Source organism: Salvelinus fontinalis, chromosome 9, assembly GCF_029448725.1.
Source record: "Salvelinus fontinalis isolate EN_2023a chromosome 9, ASM2944872v1, whole genome shotgun sequence".
NCBI classification, from domain to species: Eukaryota; Metazoa; Chordata; class Actinopteri; order Salmoniformes; family Salmonidae; genus Salvelinus; species Salvelinus fontinalis.
Genome location: NC_074673.1, coordinates 58986317 through 59002713, shown reverse-complemented (window position 1 = coordinate 59002713; position 16397 = coordinate 58986317). Strand labels below are relative to the sequence as shown.

The 16397-nt window shown below is 42.1% G+C and overlaps 1 protein-coding gene across 1 annotated transcript in view; it reads right to left on the bottom strand.

The window, feature by feature from the left end:
* The window catches only part of b4galnt4a (beta-1,4-N-acetyl-galactosaminyl transferase 4a), a 430046-nt gene that overhangs the window by 23953 nt on the left and 389696 nt on the right, over positions 1-16397 (bottom strand). The window contains exons 10-11 of the mRNA XM_055934959.1: positions 8540-8704; positions 7995-8104 (exon numbers count right to left, since the gene is read on the bottom strand). Of these exons, the coding sequence (XP_055790934.1) occupies positions 7995-8104; positions 8540-8704 (275 nt within the window). The remainder of the gene's footprint in view (positions 1-7994; positions 8105-8539; positions 8705-16397) is intronic.

Genomic DNA, 16397 nt, shown 5'->3' with positions numbered 1-16397 from the left:
GTGGCCTCCAACTGCTCTCAAATACAAGTAAAACTAAATGCATGCTCTTCAACCGATCGCTGCCTGCACCTGCCCGCCCTTCCAGCATCACTACTCTGGACGGTTCTGACTTAGAATATGTGGACAACTACAAATACCTAGTTGTCTGGTTAGACTGTAAACTCTCCTTCCAGACTCACAAACATCTCCAATCCAAAGTTAAATCTAGAATTGGCTTCCTACTTCGCAACAAAGCATCCTTCACCCATGCTGCCAAACATGCCTTCGTAAAACTGACCATCTTACCGATCCTCGACTTCGGCGATGTCATTTACAAAATAGCCTCCAACACCCTACTCAACAAATTGGATGCAGTCTATCACAGTGCCATCTGTTTTGTCACCAAAGCCCCATATACTATCCACCACCGCGACCTGTATGCTCTCGTTGGCTGGCCCTCGCTTCATACTCGTAACCAAACCCACTGGCTCCAGGTCATCTACAAGACCCTGCTAGGTAAAGTCCCGCCTTCTCTGCTCGCTGGTCACCGAAGCAGCAGCCACCCGTAGCACGCATTCCAGCAGGTATATCTCACTTGTCACCCCCAAAGCCAATTCCTCCTTTGGTCGCCTCTCCTTCCAGTTCTCTGCTGCCATTGACTGGAACTACAAAAATCTCTGAAATTGTATTTACTTCGCCACCATGGCCTTTGTTTTGCCTTTACCTCCCTTATCTCACCTAATTTGCTCACATTGTATATAGACTTATTTTTCTACTGTATTGACTGTATGTTTATTTTAATCCATGTGTAACTCTGTGTTGTATGTGTTGAACTGCTTTGCTTTATCTTAGCCAGGTCGCAGTTGTAAATAAGAACTTGCTCTCAACTTGCCTACCTGGTTAAATAAAGGTGAAACAAATAAATAATAATAATATATAAACTAATGCTTCCGTGGTGCCCCAGATTCCTAATGAGTTAGTTATTGCCTGAATAATTTAATCAAATAATTAAACGTTAGGTAATCGGTTTGAAAATAGCATGTCATCTCATTTAACCACAGTAAAGACACAACACAACTATTCTCATGCTTAAATTCAAGGTCAGAATATGCCTGTGCCTAGCTCTATTTAGTATATTTGTATCCTAAAAAAACTACCTAGTCCCTGCAGATGACAAGCATACCCCTAACTTGATGCAGCCACCACCATGCCTGATAATTTGGAGAGTTGTACTCAGTAATGTGTTGTGGTGGATTTGCATCAAACATAACGCTTCGTATTCAGGACAAAAAGTGAATTTCTTTACCAAATTTTGTGCAGTATTGCTTTAGTGCCTTGTTGCAAACAGGATGCATGTTTTGGGATATTTTTATTCTGTACAGGCTTCCTCCTTTTCACTGTCATTTATGTTAGTATTGTGGAGTAACTACAATGTTGTTGATCCATCCTCAGTTATCTCCTATCACAGCCATTAAACTCTGTAACTGTTTATATCCTTATTGGCCTCATGGTGAAATCCCTGAGTGGTTTCCTTCCTCTCCGGCAACTGAGTTAGGAAGGGCTTCTGTATCTTTATAGTGACTGGATGTATTGATACACCCTCCAAAGTGTAATTAATAACTTTGCCATGCTCAAAGGGATATTCAATGTCTGCTTTTTTTTACCCATCTACCAATTAGATGCCCTTCTTTGCAAACCACTTTCATCAAACTACATTTTTTCCAAAAGGTTGCTAAGCAGGTAACATGCTGATTGGTCAGCTGTTTGAACCATTAAAGGGTGCTTTGCTATTCTTGGGTAGCGGAATGACCTTTGCCTCCTCCATGTCTGAGGGCACATACCGTCTACTAGGCTTAAATTGAAGATGTGGCAAACCGGAGTCGCAATGATTTCGCTACCAACCTCAGCATTTTACCATCCAGGTTGTCGGTACCAGGTGGTATGTCCTTATTTAAAGATAGCAAAAAAACTACAGCGCTTGTCTGTCCTTATTTGGTCCATTATGCATTAATAAGAAAGCTCAGCATTTGTTGTTTGCATGTCATGCCTAATTTTGCTAATCTTGTCAGCAAAACAGTTATTAAAGTGGTTGGTAATATCAAAAGGTTTTGTTATGAACAAGCCATCTGCGTCAATGAAGGATGGAGCCGAGTTTGCTTTTTTGCCTAGAATTTCATTTAAAGTACTCCAGAGCTTTTTACTGTAATTCTTTAAATATATTTTTTTGCTCCATAATATCGTTTATTTTTGTTTGGTGTAGTTATGTGATTTCTCAATTTACTATATGTTTGCCAGTCTGCTATGTTGTCAGACTTATTTGCTATTCCATTTGCCTCTTCCCTCACATCCATCTATGTGGATTTGGAAGGTTTGACAATCAGTTTCCTGATGGGCGCATGCCTATCAGTAATAGAAAGAAGCCGTTTCTGTCACACTCTGATCTGTTTCACCTGTCCTTGTGATTGTATCCACCCCCTCCAGGTGTCGCTTATTCTCCCCAGTGTATTTATCCCTGTGTTTCCTGTCTCTCTGTGCCAGTTTGTCTTGTATTTTAGTCAAGTAAATCAGTGTGTTTTTCCCGTACTCCTTCTGCTATTCTCTTTTTGATAGTCTTCCTGGTTTTGACCCCTGCCTGACTCTGGAATACTTTCCCGCCTGCCTGATCATCCTGCCTGCCCTGACCTTGATTTTGCCTTCCCTTCTGTACCTTTTGGACTCTGAACTGGTTTTGACCCTTTTGCCTGTCCACGACCATTCTCTTGCTTTACCCCTTTTGGATTAATAAATATTGTAAGACTCCAACCATCTGCCTCCTCTGTCTGTATTTGGGTTTCACCTTGTGTCATGATAGTTAAATGAATTCAAGTCAGGCGTCAGGTTGTCCCTCATAAAACACATCAGACCAACAAATATTTTTCACATCTTCAACATAGGAATCATTGCAAAACCTCTTGTATGATCATTTATACAGAATCTTAGGTCTAAACTTTGAAACTTTATGATCACTACATCTGATGGGTGTGGATACTAATTTAGAGCAGATCTCTACAGCATTAGTAAAGATGTGATCAATAAAGGTGGATGATTTAGTTCCTGTTCTGTTTGTAAATACCCTGGTAGGTTGAACCAGATTGCAGGCATTGGTTACGGCTTCTTTTTTAGTGGACAGCTTGATGACAACCAGTCAATATTTAGGCCACCCAGAAAATGTACCTCTCTGTTGATATCACATACATTTAAGGGATAATGCCCAAGAAGCCGGTGTTTGGAGGATATATTGGTACGGGTGTTGTTAGGCCCAAGATGAAGTCCAAACACTGGCTTCGAATGCATCATCACTTTTATACGGGTTACCAACATATTCAAATAATGATTGACATATTTCATTAACGTTATTTGAATGAATTTATTCATACAATTTCATCCTTCCAGAAGATATAGTCCCGACGCAAATCTATGGTTGCTACCCAAGCCGGCTGGTCTGTCACGACTTCCGCCGAAGCCGGTTCCTCTTCTTGTCCAGGCGGCATTCGGCGGTCGACGTCACTGGTTTTCTAGCCATCGCCGATCCACCTTTCATTTTCCATTTGTTTTGTCTTGTTTTCCCACACACCTGGTATTCATTCCCTCATTACATGTCGTGTATTTAACCCTCTGTTCCCCCCCATGTCTGTGTGTGTTATTGTTTATTGTTGAGGTTGGCACGCTTCCGGCTGGTTTGTGCCGGGTTTATTTTATTACCCGTGCTTTGTGGCAGCCTGTACTTGTGTTTTTTTGTACTTTGTGCTGCTTCACTGGTTCGTTGGGCATTTGTTTTGTTACGCAGTTGCGTTCTGTGCACATGATTGCCTTAGTAAAGTGCTTTGTCCATTTATCTCTGCTCTCCTGCGCCTGACTTCGATGCACCAGCTACACTCACCTCACCCCACCTTGACATGGTCATTCGTTCTTTCGGTTTGGTTGCCAGAGACGTGACCCAGTCGTTTGGTCTTTTTGTTATGTAACTATGGACGCGACCCCAGTCGTTCATTCTAAATGTTCCATTGCCCATACTGGCTTGCAACGTTCTTATCCCTTGTTTGTTAGCTAGCAAACTGCGGCTAACTTAGAGTTATGTCAAAAAGTGCAGCCAGAATAACAGTAAAGTAGCCCCATTTGTTGAAGCTGTTTTCTAGTGACATTTATTTGGATACATTCATAACAATGAGCTAATGATGTGTGATTTCGCCGGCATATAAAATGTGCTCACTCGTCTGGACACTGTTGTTCAGAGGAGCTAGCCAACAGTACAGCTAACACAATCACTTCAAACTGAAGCTGAAAAGACTGCAAACTAGCTGCACTTAATTTCGTTTGACCTTTTTTCAATTTACTTTTCTTTATATATAGCCATAGAAATTATGCCAGCTGATTCACGACTTTGACTGGCTGAAAAATTCTGCCTGCCTGTCTCTCTCCTCCCGATATGTTCATTACTATGGGACAGCTGGAAATCAAATGTCGGAGAGACAGACAGCAAGGCTTATACAAATCTCTACTGTTGAAAACTAAATGTTAGTCTAAAAGAAATGTAAGATGATGTCTAGATGGTTTTTATAGTGGAGATCAAGTTTATAAATTGCTTGGCTGGGCTGATTAGACAGTGGATTGCGCAGTCAGATGGAACAGAGTAAAAGGGCATAATGTCATACATTTAGCTGGTGGTAACTTGTGGAATAGACACCGGCTGGAATGCAGTTTTAACCAATCAGCATTCAGGACTAGACCCACCCGTTGTATAATATCCAGCATTTCACACATTTACTCCAAATAATGACATCAAGCATGCAGTGGTCTATACCAACTTCCTACGCGAATAGTCTTTAGCTGAGGCAGATGAACCTATAGCCATAGTTCTTCTACTTCATCTGACATGGAATATGATTCTGGACATACTTAGCAACACCTCCCCCATTTGCATTTCTATCTTTACTATATATTCTATAGCCATGTATAGCTACTATTGCATCATCAAATTAATTATCTAAGTATGTTTCTGAGATGGCCAGAACATGAATGTCGCTAAATCTTAGCTATCAGACACTCAACTTTGATTGAGAAACAATTTTGTGTAAACGTTTTGTGTAAAAACAAACCCAGTGTAGGAGAGATTGCTGTTAAGCTGACGACCCCCTCCCTCTCTCTCTCGCCATCTCAGCCCCTGCGTGCTGTTCGCTGAATTCATTGTGGGCAGTGAGTAAGGGTACGGCCACACAGAGATTTTGTGTGTGGAAATGACGGATTGAGACAATGTTTTGACGGCTGATGGACAACGAAGAGGGTTGTCAGAAAAAAATGCACAGCATATACACCTTGCATGCAACATTTCTGAAAAAGTAGAGATTAGCTGAACTTTTGACAGACAACAACGGACAATGATGAATGCGTTTGCCTTTTCATATGTGACTCGTTTCAGGAAACTTGGCGCATGTCGCGCGTCACTACTTCACAGGAGCGCCATTTGAATGTCTTCATGAAACTTATTTCTTCTTTTTTTATGTTTTTTTTGGGGCAGAAATGCCTTCTTGAACTTTCATGTGCCTTCATAACAAACGTGTATACCATCTGTAAATACGAATAAAACATTTAAATTACGAGCCTAGTTGGTTAAGCCATGGAAAAAGACAGAAACCTTCCCGCTAGCCATGATTGACTGAGATAATGAGTGGGCTGGACATGCCAAGAGATGAGTTCGGATTGGTCTGCCATGTAGCTGGCTACTGTCTATAATATGAGCTGGTCAGTATGTGTAGGTAATCCTTTCTAACACATTTTTTAAAAGATATCACGTAGTAGAACTGCATAAGTGTTGCTCTCCACCTTCTGGAGAACAGAGTTTTGAAATCATTGGATTTAGAGTATGATAGCTAAGGAGATGGAGAAAATGCTGGCGTTTGATCATAAATATGCAAGAAGGCTGTTGTCTAAAACACCTGTCTCCGAATTACATCTTCAAACTGGGCAACAATGGCATCCGTGACAGAGAGGGAGAAGCATCCATCCATGAATAAAGGTAAGAGAGTATAGCTAGCTACATTTTCAGATATTACACATTTAAAATTTTGTCAGAAAGTTTTATTTTTAGGTTAAAGTGTACTATTAGCTAGCTAGCTAACTTTAGCTGGCTGGTAAGCAAGCTAAAGTTACATGTATGATCTGTGTAGCAATATTATTCATATCTCAGAGCCATTTGCAATGCTCGTTATAGCCTAATGTTAGCTAGCTAACATTGAACTTGGTTGGTTAGCTACCTGCAGATTCATGCAGGGTAGTAACGCTATGAGTTGGGATTATGGTTCATTGTTTAGCTAACTAGCTACATGTCTAAACAAAAGACTCCACTATGCAAGTAACTATTTTAATAAAATGTTTATGATGTCACTGCGACAACTGTCGATAGACGTAGCTGGTAAATTTGCTCTGGCTATCTACTCCAATTTCAGAGCAATCTCGTCTGAGTGTGCCAGAGCGCAGAATAACTGACTAATTTAGAAACGCTCAACACCCGTTGAACATGGCCGGTGTCAGTAAACGTTGGCAAAGAAGCGTAATTCAATTCTTGGCAGCAGGACAGTTGCAGTCACCAACGCTCTGGATAACATAAAAACAGCGTAACCAGCTCTGCTAGGGTGAGTAAAATGGTCAGAGTGAGCTGTTCTCTCATTTGTGTCTGGAAGTAGCTAGCAACCTAGCCAACGTTAGCCAGTTAGCTTGGGTGCTTGACTGCTGGTTTTAACGCTCGGATCAACCCTACTTTTCGCCCAGAGCGACAAGTGTGCGCTCTGAACGCTCCGAGGGCAAAATACTCTGAATTTACGAACGGACAATCTGACAATGCTCTGAGTTCACGGAGGCCCAGAGCACACTCTGGCATTCCAGATTAAATTGACGAACACACCTGTAGTATAAGCCAGCTTTAAGTCTTGAAATATTTGGTTGTTTAGTACATAGTCTCACATGTGAATCCTTAAAGAAATGTGTGGGGCTAAAACTTGAAAGGGTGTGAACGATGCTGAATGGGTGTAGACAAAGAAGAGCTCTCCAGTAGGCACCAAAACATTCAAGGGCCATTTTCTCAAAAGTGAGGTTACAAGTTGATCAACTTTCAAAGCAGGATTACTTTCCCATTGTTCCTCAACCGAAGTGTATGATATACTATCTAGCTCCGAGTCTCTATTTTCATCCAATGTAAAAAAACACCATTTAAATTTTGCCACTTAAGACCGAATCCAGCCGGTCGGTCACATTTGCTTCTGTGTGGCCTGAGGAGGCTAATCAGAATTCAGTGTAGTACTTCTCTGCTTTGTTCTAGGCTGAAGGTCATTTGAATATGAAGTGTAAGTCCTTGATGTGTGCTGCTCTAAACAGGTGATAGTGCAGGGCAGCATCCCCAATGACCCCCTATTCCCAATAGAGTGCAATAGGTCTCTGGTCAAAGGTAGTGCACAATGTAGGGAGTATGTGTCATTTGGGACACACTCTAATGACCCCACAGGGGTACTGATAATGAGCCATCCCCATTAACCTAGTATGAACACACACAAGTGTGTGTGCATATAAACATGCATGGATACACACATCCACAAACACACACACACACACACGCATGCATATGCATTAACATACGTATATATGGACACACACACACACACACATACACACACCCTATGTCTCTCACAAACAAACGCATACACACCCATTCATATCATGTTTCAAGTTCTCATGTTTCTAGCATGTTTCACAGGGAATACTCACACCCACACACAGACATGGCCACACACCACAGAAACGCGCACAATGTGTGACAGCCTGTCTTCTCTCCCAGGAGGGGTTACTCACAAAATGCCTTGATGGGTAAGTCCCCCCTAAATAGGAGGACATGCGGACACTCACGCGCACATGCACGAAGGAACGCACGCAGGCACGCACTTATGCATACACACACACCCACGCACAGAACTGGAGGGCTGACTTACAAACTGTAGGCCCTGGTATCTGGCTATGGGGAAGTCTTTGACGACGTAGGTAGGAGAGTAGAGACAGGCTGGCAGCACGTTCTCCAGACGAGATGCCTGGATCATAGGGGCTAGAGAGAAGGATGGAGGAGAGGAAGAGAGAGAGAGAGAGAAGACAGAGACTGCGTTCCACTGTCTATACTAGAATGCATACTCTAAAAAAGACTTTCCTGAACCAACACGTGCACTTCAATCACCCCCCATTTCCATCTCTGACTGCTGATAGCTACTTTATTGAGGAAAAGGGTACATACTATGCCTGTGATATGTGGTTGTCCCACCTAGCTATCTGAAGATGAACTAACTGTAAGTTGCTCTGGATAAGAGCATCTGCTAATAGACTAAAATGTAAAAAAAAAAAAAAAAAGAAAAAAAGTGGTATGCTATATATGGATACTGGAGTAGAGCCATTTCTTGAAAAAAGGAAAAATAGGGTAAGATTAAGAGAGAAAAAGCCTGGTAGAGAGAGATGTGCATGGCTGTCTGGTGCTATACCACATACTTACTGCTATAGAAAGTGTCTCGGGGGTCTGGTTTGAGCATGTCCGCTCCGTGCTGGCTGCTGAAGTGACTGTGTTCTTGTGACTGTTCCTCTACTGAGGATGGTCTACTGTGACTGGCCAGAGTCTGAGGGATGTGGTCCACACTGTTCATCTTCAGACTGGATTCATCTAGGACAGAGATGAAACAAAATGTTGGAAACCCCTGCTCTACCGCAAACTGTTCAAATATGTTGCAGATTTGGGGCCACAATTTATGGATATATATAGCTGCCAAAAAAAAAACACATTTGATAATGATAATGATAAATTATGGCCGAGAGCCAGTGAGACGTGAAACGAACTAACCCAGCTCGGAGTCGGGCTCAGCAAACCAATGGCAAGTGGCTATACAAGTAAGCAACTAGAGACGCAGCTGACAGACTAGTGGGTTTGAGAGACGCTAGACATAAGGCAATGTTTTTAACGACCGCGACTGCCTGCCGTGTCTACAAACCAATGACTGTATACAGTGGCAAGAAAAAGTATGTGAACCCTTTGGAATTACTTGGATTTCTGCATAAATTGGTCATCAAATGTGATCTGATCTTCATCTAAGTCACAACAATAGACAAACATAGTGTACTTAAACTAATAACACACAAATGATTGAATACATCATTTAAACATTCACAGTGTAGATTGCAAAAAGTATGTGAACCTCTAGGCTAATGACTTCTCCAAGATTAAGTTTTGCCACATTGAATTATACCAATAAAAAAAAATCTAAACACAACATGTAAAGTACTGGTTCCATGTTTCATGAGCTGAAATAAAAGATCCCAGAAATGTTCCATAAGCACAAAAATCGTATTTCCTTCAAATTGTTTGCAGAAATTTGTTCACATCCCTGTGCGACGAGATCGGAGCTGCCTTGCCCTATAAAAAACACAAAATTTAAGTTTGATATTCACAAGAAGCATTGCCTGATGTGAACCATGCCTCGAACAAAAGAGATCTCAGAAGACATAAGATTAGGAATGGTTGACTTGCATATAGCTGGAAAGGGTTACAGAAGTATCTCTAAAAGCCTTGATGTTCATCAGTCCACAGTAAGACAAATTGAATATAAATGGAGAAAGTTCAGCACTGTCACTTCCGTCTGCAAAGATGACTGTAAGAGCACAGCGCAGAATGCTCAATGAGGTTAAGAAGAATCCTAGAGTGTCAGCTAAAGAACGTGCTAACATCTCTGTTAACGAGTCTACGATACATAAAACACTAAACAAGAATGGTGTTCATGGGAGGACTCCACGGAAGAAGCCACTGCTGTCCAAAAACGCATTGCTGCACGTCTGAAGTTTGCAAAAGAGCACCTGGATGTTCCACAGCGCTACTGGCAAAATATTCTTTGGACAGATGAAATTACAGTTGAGTTGTTTGGAAGGAACACACAACACTATATGTGGAGAAAAAAAGGCACAGCACATCAACATTAAAACCTCATCCCAACACTAAAGTATGGTGGGAGGAGCATCATGGTTTGGGGCTGCTTTGCTGCCTCAGGGACTGGACAGCTTGCTATCATCGATGGAATAATTAATTCCCAAGTTTATCAAGACATTTTGCAGGAGAATGTTAGGCTATCTGTCCGCCAATTGAAGCTCAACAGACGTTGGGTGATGCAACAGGACAACGACCCAAAACACAGAAGTAAATCAACAATAGAATGGCTTCAACAGAAGAAAATACGCCTTCGGGAGTGGCCCAGTCAGAGTCCTGACCTCAACCTGATGGGGATGCTGTGGCATGACCTCAAGAGAGCAGTTCACACCGGACATCCCAAGAATATTGCTGAAGTGAAACAGTTTTGTAAAGAGGAATGGTCCAAAATTCCTCCTGACCGTTGTGCAGGTCTGATCCGCAACTACAGAACACGTTTGGTTGAGGTTATTGTTGCCAAAGGAGGGTCAACTAGTTATTTAATCCAAGGGTTCACATACTTTTCCCACCCTGCATTATGATTGTTTACACGGTCTGTTCAATAAAGACATGAACATGTATAATTGTTTGTCTGTTATTAGTTTAAGCAGACTGTGTTTGTCTATTGTTGTGACCTAGATGAAAATCAGATCAAATTTGATGACCAATTCATGTAGAAATCCAGGTATTTCCAAAAGGTTCACATACTTTTCTTGCCACTGTACATGAATATACAAATCCATTGGTCACGTGACACCATTCATTCCTATGGGAAGACTAAATAGCGCATTGAAGCCAAATGAAGTCGGTTAAGATGGCGTCTCATGGATTATTTAACATGTGCAGTTTGATCTACTCCAGGTAGTGACGTTGAAGTCTAGCTCAGTGCTGCCCCCTCTCATTGAGTAACTCAAGTTGAAGGCCAACCGGGATACTGCAGGCTGTCATTAGCAACTAAATGAACTTTAATAACCAGTTGTGCACTCATTCTACAAGAGTCAAGTTTTTTTTGGGGGGGGGGGGGTTGTTTGTAGCAGGGGAGAACAACTGCCCTCTCTCATTGAAGCCACGGAAGTGTAAATATTTTTTGTAACTTGATGTTATAGTCGCGTATACTGTAGATATGTCAGTCCGTCAGTCAGTTGGCTAGCTGCCGGCAGAGACTTCAATTAGTATTGCAGTAACGTTAACCTGTTGAGGCTGGGGGCGCTGTTGTCACTATTTATGCTAATCGTGTAATTTTTGAAACGGCTTCCCACAAAATTCTTGATCGTACAATATGCATATTATTATTATTATTGGATAGAAAACAGTCTATAGTTTCTATAGGAGTTGAAATTTTGTCTCTAAGTGGAACAGAACCCATTCTACAGCAATTTCCCTGACATGGAGTCAGATTTCAGAAATGTTGGCCCCTGATCTGGAGTCAGTTAAAAGGCCACAGTTATTGCTATGAGTATACGGACACTGCTTACGTCTTCCCCTGGATGCCTTTACGTGATGACGATTTGAATGGGGTCGATTGCGCGTTCACAGGCACTACAAATGAAAAAACCCTGTAGCTAGGAACTCTTTTCTTGCTGCGTTATGCGCCTGGAGGACATCGACCCGCACTTGTTCCAAGCATTAGTGGAGGGAGTAATATTACTCTGGTCATGTTTCTACTCGTTATAGGAGTTAAAAACATCATAAGGTAGTTAATTTAAAGCGTTTTATAGCAATTTATATCCGTTTAGTGCGATTTTGGGACATTTATTTCTGAAACGCTGTGAATTGCTGGGCACGCTTCCAGTTCATCCCGAACGCAGTTGGCATTTCCACATGGCAAGAGGACAGCTTTCCACCAAAAGACGATTAGACCCAAGAAAGGATCCTTTGCCCAAGATACTGATGGAAGAACAGCTCAAAGTAGGACATTTTTATTATGATAAATCGTGTTTCTGTCGAAAAATGTTAGTGGCTTAGGACGCCATGTTTTTTGACGTAGCTTCGCTTGGCGCAAACTGTATTGAAAAGTAAGGATAATTTAAAAAATGTAATTCCGCGATTGTATTAAGAATTAAATTGTCTATCAATCCCTGTCCACCCTATATTTTTTAGTCACGTTTATGAGTATTTATGTATAAGAGTAGATCACTGTCTAATATGGCGCACGGACATTTTCTCACCAGCTGGGCTACATTTCACATTGTCTAACCATGATTTTGGTGGCTAAATATGCACATTTTCGATCAAACTCTATATGGATTGTGTAATATGATGTTACAGGAGTGTCATCTGAAGAATTCTGAGAAGGTTAGTGAAAAAATTAATATATTTTGGCGATGTTGACGTTATCGCTCACTTTGGCTAGAATCAATGCTGGGCTGCTATGTGCTATGTGCTATGCTAATATAACGATTTATTGTGTTTTCGCTGTAAGACACTTAGAAAATCTGAAATATTGTCTGTATTCACAGGATCTGTGTCTTTCGATTAGTGTATGCTGTGTATTTTTACGAAATGTTTGATGATTAGTAAGTAGGTAAACACGTTGCTCTATGTAGTTATTCTAGTCCATTTGTGACGGTGGGTGCAATTGTAACCTATGCCATCTACCTGAAATATGCACATTTTTCTAACAAAACCTATCCCATACCATAAATATGTTATCAGACTGTCATCTGATGAGTTTTTTTCTTGGTTAGGGGCTATAAATATCTTAGTTTAGCCGAATTGGTGATAGCTACTGGTGTTGGTGGACAAATAAAAGATGGTGGATTATGCTAATGTGTTTTTAGGTAATAGATTTACATCTTTACATATTGTGTCTTCCCTGTAAAACATTTTAAAAATCGGACATGTTGGCTGGATTCACAAGATCTGTGTCTTTCATTAGCTGTATTGGACTTTAATGTGTGAAAGTTAAATATTTAAAAAATATATTTTTTTTGAATTTCGCGGCTCTGCCTTTTCAGTGGGGGTGGGGGGGGAGTGCCGCTAGCGGCACCCTCAGCCTAGACAGGTTAAATGGCTCTGGCTAGTGTTAGCCAGCTAGCTAGTTAGCTGGCTCGAAGGATGAAGTAAGAAGCGAGCGTAAAAACAGAGCCTGACCTCAGCAGGAGCAAAATATAAGCTACTAATTTCTAATCATAACATTGCTTTATAGAGAGTACTAGTGAAACACAGACAGTGGTGAGGCCGAGGCAGGCTGCAATGCATGCAGAAGAGACATATAGAGAGGAAGCAAGCAGGGAGAGAGGTTGTGACATTGGTTCCCAAACTTGGGACCGGATGAGAAAATCTGTGCTAATCTTAGCAAACAAATGAAGTACTTTACAAAAGAAGAAAATATGTTTCAATATGAACATCTCCCCGTGACCGATCTTATAGGTCTATATTGAACTGCAAACAATACGGTTCTAAAAATGTCATACGCTTTTGTTTATATTCAGTGGTTGCTTGTCTTATCCCGGTTTCCCATTACGTCACTGGGTATTGTCATTATAGCAAACCTTGGATATCGACTAGGTGTTGGGTTGACGAGAAGAGAAGAGACAAGAAGAGGCAAGGAAAGGAAACGCAAAATGAGGAAAGGAAAGGAGAGATGGACGAGAGGAGAAGAAAAGAGAGGTGAGACGAGAGGGTATGGTTACACCAATCAATGGTGTGCAGGAAGGAGTGAGTGCCAGTGGTTTATAGAGTGTCAGTTGCAAGGCCTGAGATGAGGAATGCTTTATAATTAACAGGGCAGCCCAAGTCATTTTTTTAATCCCAAATGGGATTGTGGGTAAAGCAGAGTGGTACTGTATGAAGCATTTTCCCAGTGGAGAAAGTAAGAGAAAATGTGTGTGTGTGTGTGACAGAGAGAGAGACCCAAGGAAGAGTAGCTGTTGGTAAAGGATTAGCTTTATTAAATCAATTAATCAATGCAAAAAGCTGGCAGGTGTCCCCCCACCTCCTGCTTGGTTCACCTGCTCTTGGCACCATGTGCTGAAGGGCAGGTTCAGGGAGTGTGTGTGTGTGTGTGTGTATGTATGTGTGTGTGTGTGTGTGTGTGTGTGTGTTTGGAGGATTTTGGACTGAGGAATAGAGCTGGATGAGAAAGGATTGGCAAGAGAGAGTTCAATCAATCAATCAAGTTTATTTTATATAGCCCTTCGTACATCAGCTAATATCTCGAAGTGCTGTACAGAAACCCAGCCTAAAACCCCAAACAGCAAGCAATGCAGGTGTAGAAGCACGGTGGCTAGGAAAAACTCTCTAGAAAGGCCAAAACCTAGGAAGAAACCTAGAGAGGAACCAGGCTATGAGGGGTGGCCAGTCCTTTTCTGGCTGTGCCGGGTGGAGATTATAACAGAACATGGCCAAGATGTTCAAAATGTTCATAAATGACAAGCATGGTCAAATAATAATCAGGAATAAATGTCACATTGAGTTGAGGATCAGTTTCAGAGCCGGAGAGTGACTTCAGTGTGTGTTTGTGCTGCATACTGTAACAGCTGGGCCCTTGCTGAGCCAAGAAGAAGCAGTGGAAAAAATCTGTAGGGCACTTCATTAAGTTTGCACCAACGACATGCACACACGCACACCTCCCTTATCACTTATTTGATGGAGCGGTCAGAATGGAGAGGGTTAAACATGATGCCAGCCTCTGACATCATGGTTGCCAAGTGAACTGTTGCTAGGCAACAATCTGCCTCTGAGACCCAGTAATGCGGAACTTGTTAATTATCGTTAATGATCATGAGGTCATAGATTCATCAACCTTCCATTACAACGCTGGAATAAAGTGTTTTCATATGGGGTGTTGAGTTTCAAATGTGTTCAAATTAAAGTATTCATAGGATTGGACATCCATTGTGACACTCGATGCTTCTAAGGGGGCCAAGGGACAGTAACATACTCTGTTTCACGGAATCATGGCTCTATCCAGATATACTGTCCACATCCATACAGCCAGCAGGGTTCTCTGTACATCACGGGGACAGGAAGAAAGAACTCTCTGGGAAAAGGAAAGGCATAGGTATATGTTTCATGATTAACTACTCATGGTGTGGTTGTGGTAATGTACAGGAACTCAGGTCCAATTGTTCTCCCGATATGGAATAACTCACGATCAAATGCCGACAGCATTACCTCCAGAGATAATTCTCTTCATTCATCGTCACGGCCGTGTATACTTGACTTTTTCCACATTTTTCTATGTTACTGCCTTATTCTAAAATTGATTGAAAAGTTTTTTTCCTCAATCTACACACAATATCCCATAATTAAAAAGCAAAAACAGGTTTTTAGAAATTTTTGCCCCAAAATTTAATAAATATATATATATCGTAAATGTCACATTTCCGTAAGTATTCAGCTGTCACGACTTCTGCCGAAGTCGTTGCCTCTCCTTGTCCGGGCGGTGTTCGGCGGTCGACTTCACCGGTCTTCTAGTCATCATCGATCCATTTTTCATTTTCCATTGGTTTTGTCTTGTCTTCCCACACACCTGTTGTCAATCCCATTCATTACCTGTTGTGTATTTAACCCTCTGTTTCCCTTCATGTGTTTGTCAGAGATTGTTCGTTGTCATGTGTTGTGTTAATTGTGTATAGGTGTGCGACGGGTCTTCTTACCCAGATTTGTTTTATATTTTTTCCGTGAGTGTTATGGAGCAGATTACTAGGACTTTAATTAAAGTACTCCATTCTACACTCTATTTGACTCTCCTGCGCCTGACTTCCTCTGCCACTTATACACGCCATTGTGACAGAATCTCTGACCCTAAAAAATGAAGTCAGCAGGAGGAGGCACTTCACTAATGGAGGTTGAGGAACGCGTCCTGGAACACGCGGCGGAGATTGACAGTCTGTGCGCTGCCATGGATCGCATTGTCCAGAGTATGGATCGCTGGGAGAGACAGGGAGCGTGTCCAGTACCTCCACCACCCCCTGGAATTCCTTCGAACGTTTTTTCCCCTCCGGAACAGAACAGGATCCAGTTATCCCTACCCACGGGATACAATGGAGATACTGCCAGCTGCCAGGGTTTTCTCCTAAAACTGAACTTGTATCTGGCCACGGTCTCTCCAGTACCAACAGACCGTGAGAAAAGCTTCGCCCTCATCTCCTGCCTTACCGGGAAAGCCCTGGAGTGGGCCAACGCTGTGTGTGGAGAGGATAAGGCGTTGGACCATTTTGAGGAGCTCATCTGCCATTTCCGGAAGGTATTCGACCACCCATCCGAAGGCAGAGCAGCAGGTGAGCTCCTCTATCATCTGAGGCAGGGGAAGAGGAGTGCTCACGAGTTCGCGTTGGAGTTTAGGACTTTGGCTGCCGGCGCTGGATGGAGCGACAGGGCCCTGATCGACCACTACCGTTGTAGTCTACGCGAGGACGTCCGTCGGGAGCTGGCCTGTAGAGACACCACCCTCAAC